Below are 13052 nucleotides of genomic sequence, written 5' to 3'. Positions count from 1 at the left end.
ATAAACTCAGATGGCTCATTACAGCATGCCAAAATGACTGAATTTTAGAAACATTTTAGCCAAAGGCTACACTTTGAACTCCTAATTTTTTATTATCTTTGGAAAATGACCAGTTCAGGATTTTCTGTATCCATGTTCAATACATAAGGCAACCATTTTGCTTAACAAAACAACACAGTCCTAAATTCATAAGAAGTGCGCACCTCATTATTCTCAAAAGCAACTTTCAAACAAACTTTGATCCCCTATCTGGAAATTATTATTCAGGTAATTTTTATTACATGCACATTCGGCAGTGGGATATATAAGACAGTTTTACTACTTAGTTATAACATTATCAAAACTATTAGCACATCAAAACATTAAGACAGTTTGTGGAAAAAAATATAAACGCAACTTAGAAATATGAACTATCTTCACATTAAAGGTCTAAGTATAATTTTGGAGGTAAAATTGATAACTTACAAATTAAGATGACTGGATAAGATAGCAGTCATACAAAAGATTCTTTCTTCTAGCAGGAAGTTTACAGTATTTGGATTTCAACGTTTATATTTAAAAATTTTAATATTGAAAAGTTTTAAGCATAAAATACAGAACTTAGTAAACAGCAATTTCAATGCCAAGCCAAGGAAAAAAAAATTAAAAAAAGATCAAACCAAGCTTATCTTATTTATCATAGATACACTGAACCAAACTTACCATATATCTATGGAGAGAATACACTGAGATATTTACTCTCCCACCAACAGAAGTCACAGGTAGAAAAAGAACCTAAATCAGGCCCATGTACCCAAGCAAGCCTTAGTCTCATTGCTATTCTTTTTCTGCATGCAACCTCTACCAGTTAAGTCCAGAATAACCTACCTACCAAGCAAAACATTAACTATTTACCTTAAAGGTCAGTTTTGATCAGCATACCCTACTGATGCTGTCTGACAGAAATGCACTGTGAAACAAAACAGTCATGACATGATTTCTCGTGTAGCAGTCTATGAGAGATCGTGTGACTTTGCAAGCTGCACTAACTGTGGTTATAACTACCCTTTCAATTGTTTAAAAACGATTATTTATGTAGTCTGATGGGAAAAAAGAAATACCAGGTTTAGCTGTTTCAACATGCTTAACTTTCCAATCAAACAAATTAACAGAGCCTTTTGCTTCTCAGGGAGGGAAGGTGTTTTGGTATTCAGAAAATTAACACATGATGAGAGTGTATGGTAGTGTTACTTTAGTAAAGCTGGTAAGTTATTCAAAAAATGTACATTGTCACAGAGATTAACATAACAGTTTCAACTTGTGACTAAAGTCCAGTAAGTTTTGTTTGTATTCCCCACATCATAAGTTAATGTCATGAGATATTTTGATTTATGTTTTCAAGATATTAACTGTTAAAAAGAAAATGCAGCAGCTATATTCCAACAGCAGGCAAAAAATTCTGCAACCAGAATGAAACAAGGATTTACATGGAGAATTTAAACTGTTCATCTGCAGGCAGTTACTTACTGATGTGTCTAATATGAACCCATCAGCTGTGCAAGGAAAAGCAGACCTCCAATCCCTGTGAATAAGAGTTTGATTGAAATTCAGCCTGGCACCCTAAAATTTGTGTTAGCAAAAATAATTCTACTGATTTTGAATTCAGTTTTAAACTTTAAAAAAAAAAAAAAAGTAAATCTTCGCGAGTTTAAAACCATTTTACACTTGCTTATTTGCACTGATAGCAGAGTTAAGTTAGCCATACAAAGTTCTTCAGCATGCTTAATTAAAAAAAGAAAAAAAAAACACTATCCTTCTGGGATGACTACGACTACTACTAAAGTTTGCCTTTCAGTCTTCTAAAAGAGATTTTAGGATTTTGCAGTGAATAAAACAAAAACCTGAAAAACAGTTTACAGCATGCAAGTAAGATATTTACTCACTAAATAGCTGAATTATTTCCAGACGGTTAGAAAAGCAAATAGGAAATACACACCTATTATACAACGTTCTTTTCTTTTAAAGAGAGACAGCCGAGGTGGTAAAAGCATACAGGTAGCATTTCCTATGCCACTCCCTAGGAACAACTTGTATGCAAGTATTTAAACCGCAGGAAAACCTGCTGCTAGAAGGCAGCATTTCTTTAACTTAGAAATGCGTTTCTGAAAAAAAAAAGTTTACAACAGGGGGATACTATCAGCGGTAAAACAAGTCGTCCTTGCTGACAAGCGAGATTAAAAAGTACATCTTTCAAACATAACTTTGTTCTACTTCAACTGCCCTAAAGAATAAAAGAAGCAGCAGAAGCCGACCGATGAGTCCGGCCGGGCTCTTCCGGGGAGCCGCTGCCTAACGTCGGGTCCTGGCGGGCACTGCCCTTTACCTTTCGGAGCAATCCGGCGAGGAACGCAACAAGGGACGCGGTGTGGAAGTGCGAACAAAGGAAGAAATTCATCCTAAAGGCACTTCCCACCCGCCGCGAACCGCCCCTGCCGGCTCACCCGGGAATCAAGTTTGCAATGGCCCATCAGACGCACTCAGACACCTTGCCTCAGGGAAAAGCACCACCGCCAGCTCTTTTCCTCTGCCCATCTTAGGCGGAACCTGCCCGCTAAAGTCCCGCCGGCTCTCCGGGGAGCGCGGTCCCGGCTCCAGCCCGGCCGGGCGCCGCCAGCCGCGGGAGGATCGGGGCGCCAGGGCCCGCGACGCGCGGCGTCCCCGCGGCTTGGCGGGGAACAGGGGAGGGGGCCGGCGCCGCCCGCAGCCCGCCCCGCCGGGGCCCGCGGCACGAGGCGGCCGCTCGCCCAGCGCCTCCGGGTGGCCTCGCCCCCGTCCCGGCCTCGCCTCGGAGTCTCAACTTCCCAAGGGGTCCGCCGCCCGTCCTCCGCCACGGCAAAAACTTCTCCCAAGTTTCGGCTGGCCCAGCGCTCACCTCTCTGCGGCTCGCTGCTCTGCGGGGCGAGGGCGCGGGCCGGGGCCAGCCCCGCACGGTGCCAGCCGCGCCGCTCCCCTTTCTTCCCCGGCCACCGGCGCGCCTCGCCGGTGCCTCTCCGCCCCCTGCGGGCCGCGGCGCCCCCCGCCGCCGGATTCCTCCGCCGGGCTGGACGGCCGCCCCTCCGGAACTCGTTTCTGCGGCGTTCGGCTGGAGCGGCGGCAGCTCCCGCACCCCTGCCCGGGCCCGCCGTGGAAGTACGAAACGCGGAACAGAACAGCGGGGGAAGGGCGAACTGCAACCACGAGCTGTTCTTCCCGGTGGCCGGAGGCTGGGGGAACCCCTGACCTCCGCCGTGCTCGCCCCCCTCCTGCACGACGGGAGCGGCAGGGAATCGGGTGCCGGTCCAAGGACGCGGGCGACTTCGCGTACAGCGAAGTTCTCCCCCGGAAAGGCTACTCAGAAACTTCGGAAAGCTACTGCCGGGGATGTCTTACGGGGATGGCAAGGGAGATCATCAGAGTCCGCGGGAATACGCGGTCTTCCGCTGTCCGAGGAACAGCGGGTGGCCGGGACAAGTCCCGCGGTGCCCGCCCGCACTGCTGGTAGCCAGGAGCGCCCTGCGGCGACCGCAGCGCCTCGGCGACCGCTCCCCTTTCCACAGGCGTCCGGGCTACCGCCCCCGGCCCGCGCCGGCGGGCTTGGGCTCACGCCTCCCCACCTCGGCTGGGCTGGGCTGGGCGAGCCGCCGCTTAACGGCCGGGCGGAGGAGGGAGGTCTCAGCAGAAGCCAAAAGCGACTGGTGTCTCCCGCGGCTCCCTGGCACCGCTGTAAGGAACGGCGCCCTGCTCCGGCATCGGGAAAAGCAGCGGCAGTGAGAGGGAGTGCGGAGCCGGGCATAGAGCCAGGGAAGCGCAGCGGCGACCACCCTGCGGCCCGCGGAGAGGGTATGGGCTACCTCTCCGTACCTCAAGCGGATAAGCGCTCTGCCGGATTCATGGCCGAAGGGATATCTGTCAGTCTGGCAGCCCTCCGTTAAAGATTAATATTCCGAAACGGTGCTTGAAGGATTCACCGCTCATTAATAAGTGATCACAGTTAATAACGATCAAGTGTTTGCCTGGGGAATCCTGTCCCAGCGGACTCACGACGAAGCCGGGTTGCAGGCGGGAGCCGCCAGCGGGGGCGCATTTACCACGCATTAGCCCCGCCACGTCTTTTATTAGCCACATAAATAAATACAGCCAGCGGCGGAGGGAGCCCCTCTTCAACCACAGCCTGACGCGCCCACGGCCGCAGGTCAAAAGGAACCAACCCCGTTAGAAAGCGCTGCCTTTCAGGGTCACCAACCCGCAGCCGGGCGGCTCCGCCCCGCAGCGCCCGCGCCCCCTCCCCGGGCCCGGCCCTATAGCCCCCGGCCGGGCTCCGGCTGCCCCGCGGCAGCGGCGGCGGCGCAGTTCCGCGGCGGCCGGGCAGGGGGCGCCGCGCCACAGCGCACGGGCGGCGGGCACTGCTGCCAGCCCCCGCGCTTCCGAAGGGAGCACAACCGAGCCGGTAGCCCCGCGGCGACCAGCCCGGCTCCGGCTGCAGGGCTTCGGGTCGGGAAACTTGAGCCTCGCTCTTCTCGTGAAAGGGGGCGGTAAACCTTGGGGTACCGTCAACTCCAGGTACGCGTAGCTTTGCATAGAGTCGATGTGCGGATATACATAACACGTACTGATATCTACATAAACATACACACTCTACACAGTTAAAAACCACGGGTTGAATCGAAGGCTCTACTGTTTTCAGTCACGCAACAAATTAGAGCACTAGAACTCTCAAGAGAATCACCCCTCTCAGCACCCTGCTGATAAGAAACTCATTAAACAAAGAACTCACCAGACCAGCTGGACTCGGCACTCTTCTCACAAAGTCCGCTCCACCTCAGTTCATCTCCGCACGCTTTCTCCCCCCGCTTTCTTTTTTGTCCTTCGGAGGAAGCGCGAGCGATGCCCCGGTGCCCACACGCCTCTAGAGCGTGAACCCCGCAGTGGCCCTATCGCTCAGCGCGGCCCCGGCGCGCAGCCAGCGCGGCGCCCGGCCCCACCGCCACAGCGCGGCATGTCGGCTCCGGCCCATCCGCTGCTTGAAACTTCAGCGAGGGAGGGGGAGGAAAAATAGACGGGGAGTGGGGGAAGAAGAAAAAAAAAAAAAAAAAAAAGAAAAAAAGAAAAAGAAAAATAATAAAGGCGAGAGGGAGGGAGAGATCCAACTTTCTTAAGACATGTCCAGGCAAAGAACAGGCAGAGTTGAGGAGTTACAGCCAGCGGAGAGAGTGAGAGTGGGGACGCTGCGCCGGATCGCCGACTCCTTCCCTCCTTCTCTCCTTCCCCCGCCTCCCTCCCTCCCTCCTTCCCTCCCTCCTTCCCTCCTTCCCTCCTTCCCTCCCTCTCCCTCCGTCTTCTTTCGCACTCTGTCCGTCCCCCTCGGAGCCCGCTCACGGCAGCACCATCCCCCTCCCTGTCCTCGCCGCTGCAGTCGAGCGCGGCGGCTGGAGGCAGCGGCGCGCACCTCTGCGCTCCAGCACGGCTCCGCGCGGGCCTCCGGCTCGCACCGGGGCCGCGGCCACCCGCCCTCCCTCCGCAGGTGAGGCGCCGTGCCCGACGCGCCCCCGCCGCCCCGGCCTCCCGCCGCCGCAACTCTCCGTGGCCGGCGCCGCTTGGAGGCCCCGCTGGCTGCGCCGCCGCAACGCCGCTCCACTCGGCAGCGCCTGGCGGCTCCTACTCGGCTCCTACACAGCCACGAGCTTAACCGGGAGGCTCCAAGTGGGCTGAGCACGGGAATCTGTCTCCCGGCCACGTTAAGTCAAGAACAGCCCTCTCCTCTCCTCTCCTCTCCTCTCCTCTCCTCTCCTCTCCTCTCCTCTCCTCTCCTCTCCTCTCCTCTCCTCTCCTCTCCTCTCCTCTCCCTCAAAGCGCAGCAAAAAAAAAAGAAGTGCAGAATGGCAGCTCTTTCTCCAAAGTAATACATCACAAGCAAGGAGGATGTATTTATAATGTGGTTCCCCCTCATCTAAAGTCAGCCCCAAACAACTACTCTTACTCGACAAAGTTCAAGGAATTGTTGCACTGCCTAGTGGCAGGGATCAGCTGAAAGGAGCGACCTCAGAAGGTCCTGAATGGCGTGATTTATAAAATTTTGGGAAAACTACAGAAAATGCTTTAAAAGTTATTTGTCTGAGAGGTGCAGTGTGACAGTAAATATTTAAAGCACTCTGAGAGTCTCACAAGGTAAAATATTCTTTTACTAAACAATTTATCCTTAGGGACCCTTAAGTCATGGCCTTCTTCAGAAAGTCAAATTGACTTCTGAAGACATTGGATCATTATTTCCTATAAGGTACACCATTAAAATCTGTCAGCCAAATGAGCATGCAGGATTCTAGGATAGGAAGAGCAGATACAAATTGCAGTATAGTAATATTAAGTACATTTCCAAATAGTGTATACATGCCATTTCTGTCTAGGAATGTTCACTTTGAGCAAATCTCCGGAAAATTTAATGTCAAAATTCTCTGTCCTTATAGGTTTCCACAACAGACACAGCTGACTGATTTATTTAGCATCTCATCTTCTTTCTAAAGACCCTAAATGGAATTATACTCAGTCCTCATCCAAATGCCATTGGGCCAAATGACCTTTTCTTCTGTGAAAAGTGCTTCAAAGCAAGTTGCATAAAATAAACTGCATTGAAAATAGCATTCCAGAAAAGGACTAAAAGGCCATTATAGCTAAAGGATAAAAACAAATGCAAACCACACTTCTACTCCTTACAGTTGCAAATATTTTATAATTTTGGAGTATGAAGTTTCCTACCTTTCAGATCCATTACCATATTGTGGTTGGTTGCTGAGTTAAGTAATAAAAGGTCAGGACCACAAAGTGCTTAAACTTTTGTCTAAACTTTAATTCTTAATGCCTGGAGAAGTGGTAGAATTGCAATAACCTCCTGTAAGTTGGACAGGAACATCTCTGAAAAGTATCTGGTAAAGATAAAAAAATTAGAGGCTTCTGATTTAGATCTCCTACTAGTCATGCTATGCTGACAGTAAGTACTTTAGGAGAAGAATAAAGGAACATACCATCCTTCTCCAACAGTGGGTAATGGTGCTTAGCACTTCAGATAAAATGTTGGAGCCATGATGTCCAGGCAAGTGTATTCATAAGTCTGCTTATATAGATAGCTTTACCTTCTAAAACAGGTTTCTAACATCTTAAATAATGTTGACAAAGCCATTTTGATACTTACTGAATATTCCATTTTCATTTTGTGTTTTCTCTGCCCTTTAATTTTTTTTTTTTTGGAAATACTCTCAATAAAGCTGTTATAATTGTTGTTTACTTTCACTATAATGTGAAAGGGTATCTTTGTCATATGTTATCTCAAAGAAAATTCATATATTTTGTTATATTTTGCTAACCTGTAGGAAAGGTACAGAAGAGAAATCACACTTGGGTGTCTAGGACACCATCCAAGTTGCTGAAAAGCTTCCAATCTTATAACCGTTGTAGCAAAATATGTTTGATTCTCCATGTCACCTTTTAACATATGTCTGTCCTTATCACATTGCCTAAGATGAAACAAGTTCCAGCTCAGCTGTCAATAAAATAATAATTAAAAAAAAATAATAATTATCTGGACTTGACAGTTTTCTTTCAAGAGAAACATGAATTCTTCTATTCAGGAATTGCCCAAACACTGAAATAGAAATTATATTTCCACATAATTGTAATCATAATCATAATCATTACCATCTTATTCTAAGGCATTATGGCACTAACATTTTTCTCACTAATTTATCTCAAAACCTGGCCTCACAGATTTCAACCCGTTTGCTGTATATTTAACAAAGTGGAGCTGATAGTTACCTGTGTGAGATCGGAAGTAAATACCAAACTCAAGTGTCCTCCAGAGAAATTTTCCTGCTCCCAGCCCAAGGTATGCACTTGGGGAATGATATCTGAAGTACTTTGGACTGATTTCTCAGCTCTCATTTTGTTAAAGAGAAGATAATTTTAAATTGTTGTAACTTCAGTTGCATAAAACTTTGAAGATCAAAACTGGCACTTTGAATTGCACCGGCTCAGAGGTGGCAAAGGTGAGGATAACTCTCTCTTGGTCTCTATGAGGGTAAACCAGTTGCAATTGCTACACAAAGCACAGCTTCAAAAAAAGGACTTTTGAACATAATAGCAGCCTGTGACTCGGGCAATAAAGGGGCCATAAACATCGATTGTCTGTGACAGAGGGCAAATATATCTTTTCAGTAAAGAGGTCAGACACAGTTTCCAGTGAGTTCTCTGTCAATTAAATATGAACTGACCTGATTGGTTTTACAGTAAGAACTAAATTCTGTACGGTACAAAAGGCCAGCACAAAACCTATACCCCATCTGAACTGCTTTTATAAAGGGAGGAAGAGGCTGTTCGGTAACAGTTCTGTTCTAGTTGTTCTCCTTTTCCTATCTGGTCTTAGGAAGAACTCCCCAGACTTCAAGTAGTTTTAGCCTTCGGAAAGCAAAACAAAACAACTTCCCAAAACTTCATAATTATCCTTTCCCTGGCCTGCAGTCAACTGTACGTACTCCTTTACCACTCTAGTTTGTTTCCTGTCTAGTAGATGCAGACCTGGCCAATAAAAACGCATTCTGTCTTTCTGGCTATTCTTGTCTACTCTTTGAAAACTTGGGTTGAACTACAACTGTCCGCTTCCCTTCCCCATGTCTGCCGTTTGCAGGGGAGACAGGGGGCCATTTCTATGAAATACACATTTAAGAGAGTGCTGACATTTTCTTACCTAAACCAAACTTTTTCAAAACCCCGGAAAATCTTTAGGATTACCTTAGCATATGTCTCCTTATCTGACAGAATTTGAGCTAGGATATTTAACCTTTCATGTTTTAATTATTTTTATAGATTTTTTTTTTTTTTTTTTTTTTTTTTTTTTTTTTTTTTTTTTTTTACCCTAGAGAATTATTACTGTGTAAAATATCACTGACTATTTGATTAGGTATTCTTTCATGGTGCTATTCAAGGCTTCCAAGGCAGCAATGTCAAAATAATAGTCATATATCAGCTATGGTATAATGAAATGCTAAACAATCTCAGCAACTTGACAATCTATTGTGTGCCCTGTGAACCTAAAGGGAGTTTATTGAGGCGACTCAATCATTAAACCTACAAGCTGCAACTATTTGTGGATATGTGTTAAATACACATATATGCAGTACTAAAGAAAACCTAGAGCAATGCTACAGAGCAAAAAAATTAAACTTAAAAGGTAATTTTATGGTTCTAGTTCTTCAGGTACTAGTAGGGTAAGGACATCCAAATATTCCAATAGTAATTTCCTGAGCCTTTAAGTTGGCAGAGGCAGCTGATCTGTTACAGAGTGATTTTTCATTTTTGTTCTTTTAGCAACAGGAAGGAGAAAAATATTCTTTAAACAGAAGTGAGCTAGGCAGCCTTATACTTAAAATATTTTGGTCTTATAGATTAACTATGTGTATGTCAATTTTTGAGGAATATTTTAATATCACTTCAGAAACAAGCCACTTTCCCACATCATATTTTCTTCACCAATCTCTCTTCGTAAATAATTTTAAAATTCGCATAATGTAAGTTTGCTTTTATGACATTTATTCTACTCTATGCCATGCTGACAACTGGAACAGAACCAGCTGCACTGTTATGGACAGTACTGGTGTTTTGATTAAAGGTCTGGATAGAATTTAGGGTAATGGTTTGTGCTAGTTCATCCCAAACAGATGTGAACATCCACTTATCTTCAATATTCCCTGGGGTGGGTAATGGAGATCTGCAGAGGTTTTTGTGTTATCTGGCTCAGCAAGGTAGGCTAAGTCTGCTTCTCCATCAGATATTATCTTGGGCTGCTCTGTAGATCTCAAATTCAGCAAGCTCAAGGCAGAACTGCATAGGTTCAGAGTCTCATGCCTACAACACAACTAACTACTGAATTTAGATTTAAATAATTATAGGACAATTAAAATGTTTGAAAAGGTCAGAAAAGGGCTAGGCTATAACAGTCATTAATTTTCAAATTCTTTTTTTAAGCTGTGTAGGCTGGTATTTTTATTTTATCAAGTATCAGCTTAACACTAGAGTAAGGAAAGGGATTTTCAGACTCACCTGTCCAGAGCTGACATGACTGGCATTTTTTAGTGCCAAAAAGAGATTAAAGAAATCTGCTCCCCATGAGATCTTAAATATCCTGTTTTCTTGAGCTGGTTCTTCATCTCTTTTAGAGCTTTCAAGAACTTTCAAAACAAACAAACAAAAAAAGTTGAAGTCTATATAGTGCTTATATGACATAGTGCTAAAATATAGTTTCTACTATGCTAAAATGATTTCTACTTCCTTGGTTTTGAGTAGTTGGAATTAGTTGTCCAGGTTCCAATAAACCCTGAGCAGATGTGAGATCACAAAACTGAACTTGTAAGAGCTCTGGGTGACATTAGTATTATGTAGGATTGAATGAAGTAAAAGAAGGAGAAGTGCTATGTTGGACAAGTGCTATGTTCTGTTTTGTACTAAGGTACCAGTCCTTTTGATTCTAAAATTGGTCCTAAATCCAAAATCAGAGTTTGAAGAACTATGGAGAAAACTAGAAAGACCAAGTGACTGTGGTACTCATTAACATCTGAAATAAGTATGGTCTCTGCGTAAGCAAAGGATTTACCTAATGTTCCTGGGTTAGTAGGATGGTTTTAATTTAGTATAGAATGATTAATGGTGGCATCTAATACTCTGAATGTCTTCAAAATTCTTCAGGTTATAAGAAAAAGGAAAGGCATGGGTGTCTACTGAGACTAAGTCATCATGTCTTATTTTGGTCATTGGTCCTTTTTAATAGACTAGTTCTAGACTTACAGCTTACAAATCTATAGAATTAAAATATATAGCATGTAAGTATACAACCCAGTCGACTTCAGTTTACTGTATTTCTCAAAAAAAATTTAATTGTGCTGGCATCTACCATGTCATAAACTTCATGTTTATTTAAGACTAGATAGCTTATTTGTCCAGATTTAATTAATCTTAGGTTAAGGTTTGGTTTAGGATTTGCAAATCCACGTAGTCAAAAACATAGATGACTTCAGAATTTTGAAAAGCTGATAGATAGAAACAAAGCTGTTTTCCATCATTACTAAGGCTCGATATTTTTTCTACAGGATGGAATCTTATATGTGATCCTTCTGCTACAATGAATCTGGACATACAGCTGAGAGCCCTTAGATTTCATCAAGACAAACATTCTTGGTCTTTACTGGTGGTTTTTATCCAATTTTACTAATATTAGGATTCACTTCTGATTGAACCTTGTGTACATGTATCCAGCTTCTAGAGATCAATGTATTTGGGAATATTATTTCATCCATTGTCAGAGAGGACTCCTAAATAGACATTCCCATTCAACATGATATCTTACTTACTGTAAACTGAGTTGTCTGGTCCAGAAAGGGTGTATGTGTGGAAAAATCATTTCTTCCTGTGCTTACATGGTGTTCTCTATGTTATTAATCAAAATCCAACTTAAATCAATGAAAAGAATTTGAGTTCAGTGAAAGGCTATTGGATCTTGGAAGTGCCTGAATATTTAAGGAACAAACAGAAGGTGCTCAGCATGACAAGCTCCCCTTCCTTTTAGCTGTTTAGTTCAAGGATTGTGTCACAGCAAGGAGATGAGGGTCTCTGCTTTAAGGATGGTTTGTCAAAAGGATACACAGTTATCCATAGTGAGTCATGGAAAGAATAATGGCTTCATGAGTACTAGGGGTTCTTTACTTCTCGAAACATTACTCCTACAGCTGAAATTATCCAGCACGTGAAACAAGAACCTCTCCTGCAAAAGCATGATAGGCAGAGAAAGAATCTTTTATGAACTCTTTTTTATTTGTTTTCTGTCTTGCCTAGGCACCATTAAGTCATCTACTCTACTTTAAAAGCTAGTAATATCTACTTTTCCTGTATTTGAAGTTAATTTACTATCCCTTTTTGGCAGCTCAGTGTAAGAAAAAGGTCTTGGTCTATCCACTCTACCCGACTCAGCTTTCCATCACAATTCTTGTCATAGAGCAGTGTAATTTTTTTACTGGTGTATGCAAAGTAATTGTGTTTCCAAAACGAAAATTCCAAATAAAAGGATTAATATGTATACTCCATATAAAAATTATCTACTGTCACATATGCTCTGTATTACTGAATAGGACTTGACAACTTGTTTTTGGGTTTTTTTCTCCTCTTTTTCAGCAAGCATTAACCTTCTGTCTCTCTTTCATGATAAACAAAGAGAATATGATTTGCTGCCTTCTTTATGCTTTCTTTTTTTTTTTTTTTTCCCAAAGTTCTGTATTTTGAATAGTTAAATCATTGAAAGCCTCACAGAATGTCCAAGATCAATATAACACCTCATCTTCCGTAATAAAGCCATATTCTAGTAAAGTTGTAGTCTGTACTATCTCTAGTACTCTATACCATCTTTAGTACTGTTATGGTGCATCAGATATGTTATTACTACTTAAATTAGCCAAATAATGAACACCGTAGAAGTGTTCATTCAGCCCAATATTGCGTCACTTTGAAGGTATGGAAAAAAATCCCTCATGTAAATGGGATCACATAAAGGGCAATGTCTGTTAAATAAAAGCATTTTTCAAAACAGGATCTAACCAAGAATCAATATCAATGCATCCCATTTTCACATCATAAGTATATATAAATGTGTCAGTCACAAGAAATACATTGTGTCCTTTTCTCTTTGTAATTGCAACATCATTGCTAACCTACGCCGAGTTATAGAGCATGCCTTCAGGCTTGAATTGCCCTTAAAATAAAATTCTACTGTACTATTATTTTATATTGACAATCTTTATAAAGCTAGTATCTTGGAAGCTGAAGCTATGTGTAATAAAACTTGCATGCCACCTAAACACAACGCCTAAGCAGTTTCTTTAAGTTCAGAAAAAATTGCCCTTGTTCTAGTTCCAACTGCAGAGAAAGATATATCTGCAAAGAGGGTCTTACATCGGGAGCAGAAAAAAGAAATTAGATTGGTGAGGTAGACTGGGTAGAGTTCAAGA

At 43.7% G+C, this 13052-nt stretch overlaps 1 protein-coding gene across 1 annotated transcript in view; it reads right to left on the bottom strand.

Moving 5' to 3' along the window:
* Positions 1-3500, bottom strand: part of FAT1 (FAT atypical cadherin 1) — a 101219-nt gene extending 97719 nt beyond the window's left edge. The window contains 1 exon segment of the mRNA XM_058420825.1: positions 3409-3500. Coding sequence (XP_058276808.1) covers positions 3409-3429 — 21 coding nt within the window. The 5' untranslated portion in view covers positions 3430-3500.
* Between the last annotated feature and the right edge of the window lie 9552 nt (positions 3501-13052).

The sequence above is a fragment of the Hirundo rustica genome, chromosome 5 (genome assembly GCF_015227805.2).
Source record: "Hirundo rustica isolate bHirRus1 chromosome 5, bHirRus1.pri.v3, whole genome shotgun sequence".
Taxonomy (NCBI): domain Eukaryota; kingdom Metazoa; phylum Chordata; class Aves; order Passeriformes; family Hirundinidae; genus Hirundo; species Hirundo rustica.
The sequence above is the reverse complement of the archived record's forward strand: the minus strand, read 5'-3'. Positions and strand labels throughout refer to the sequence as shown.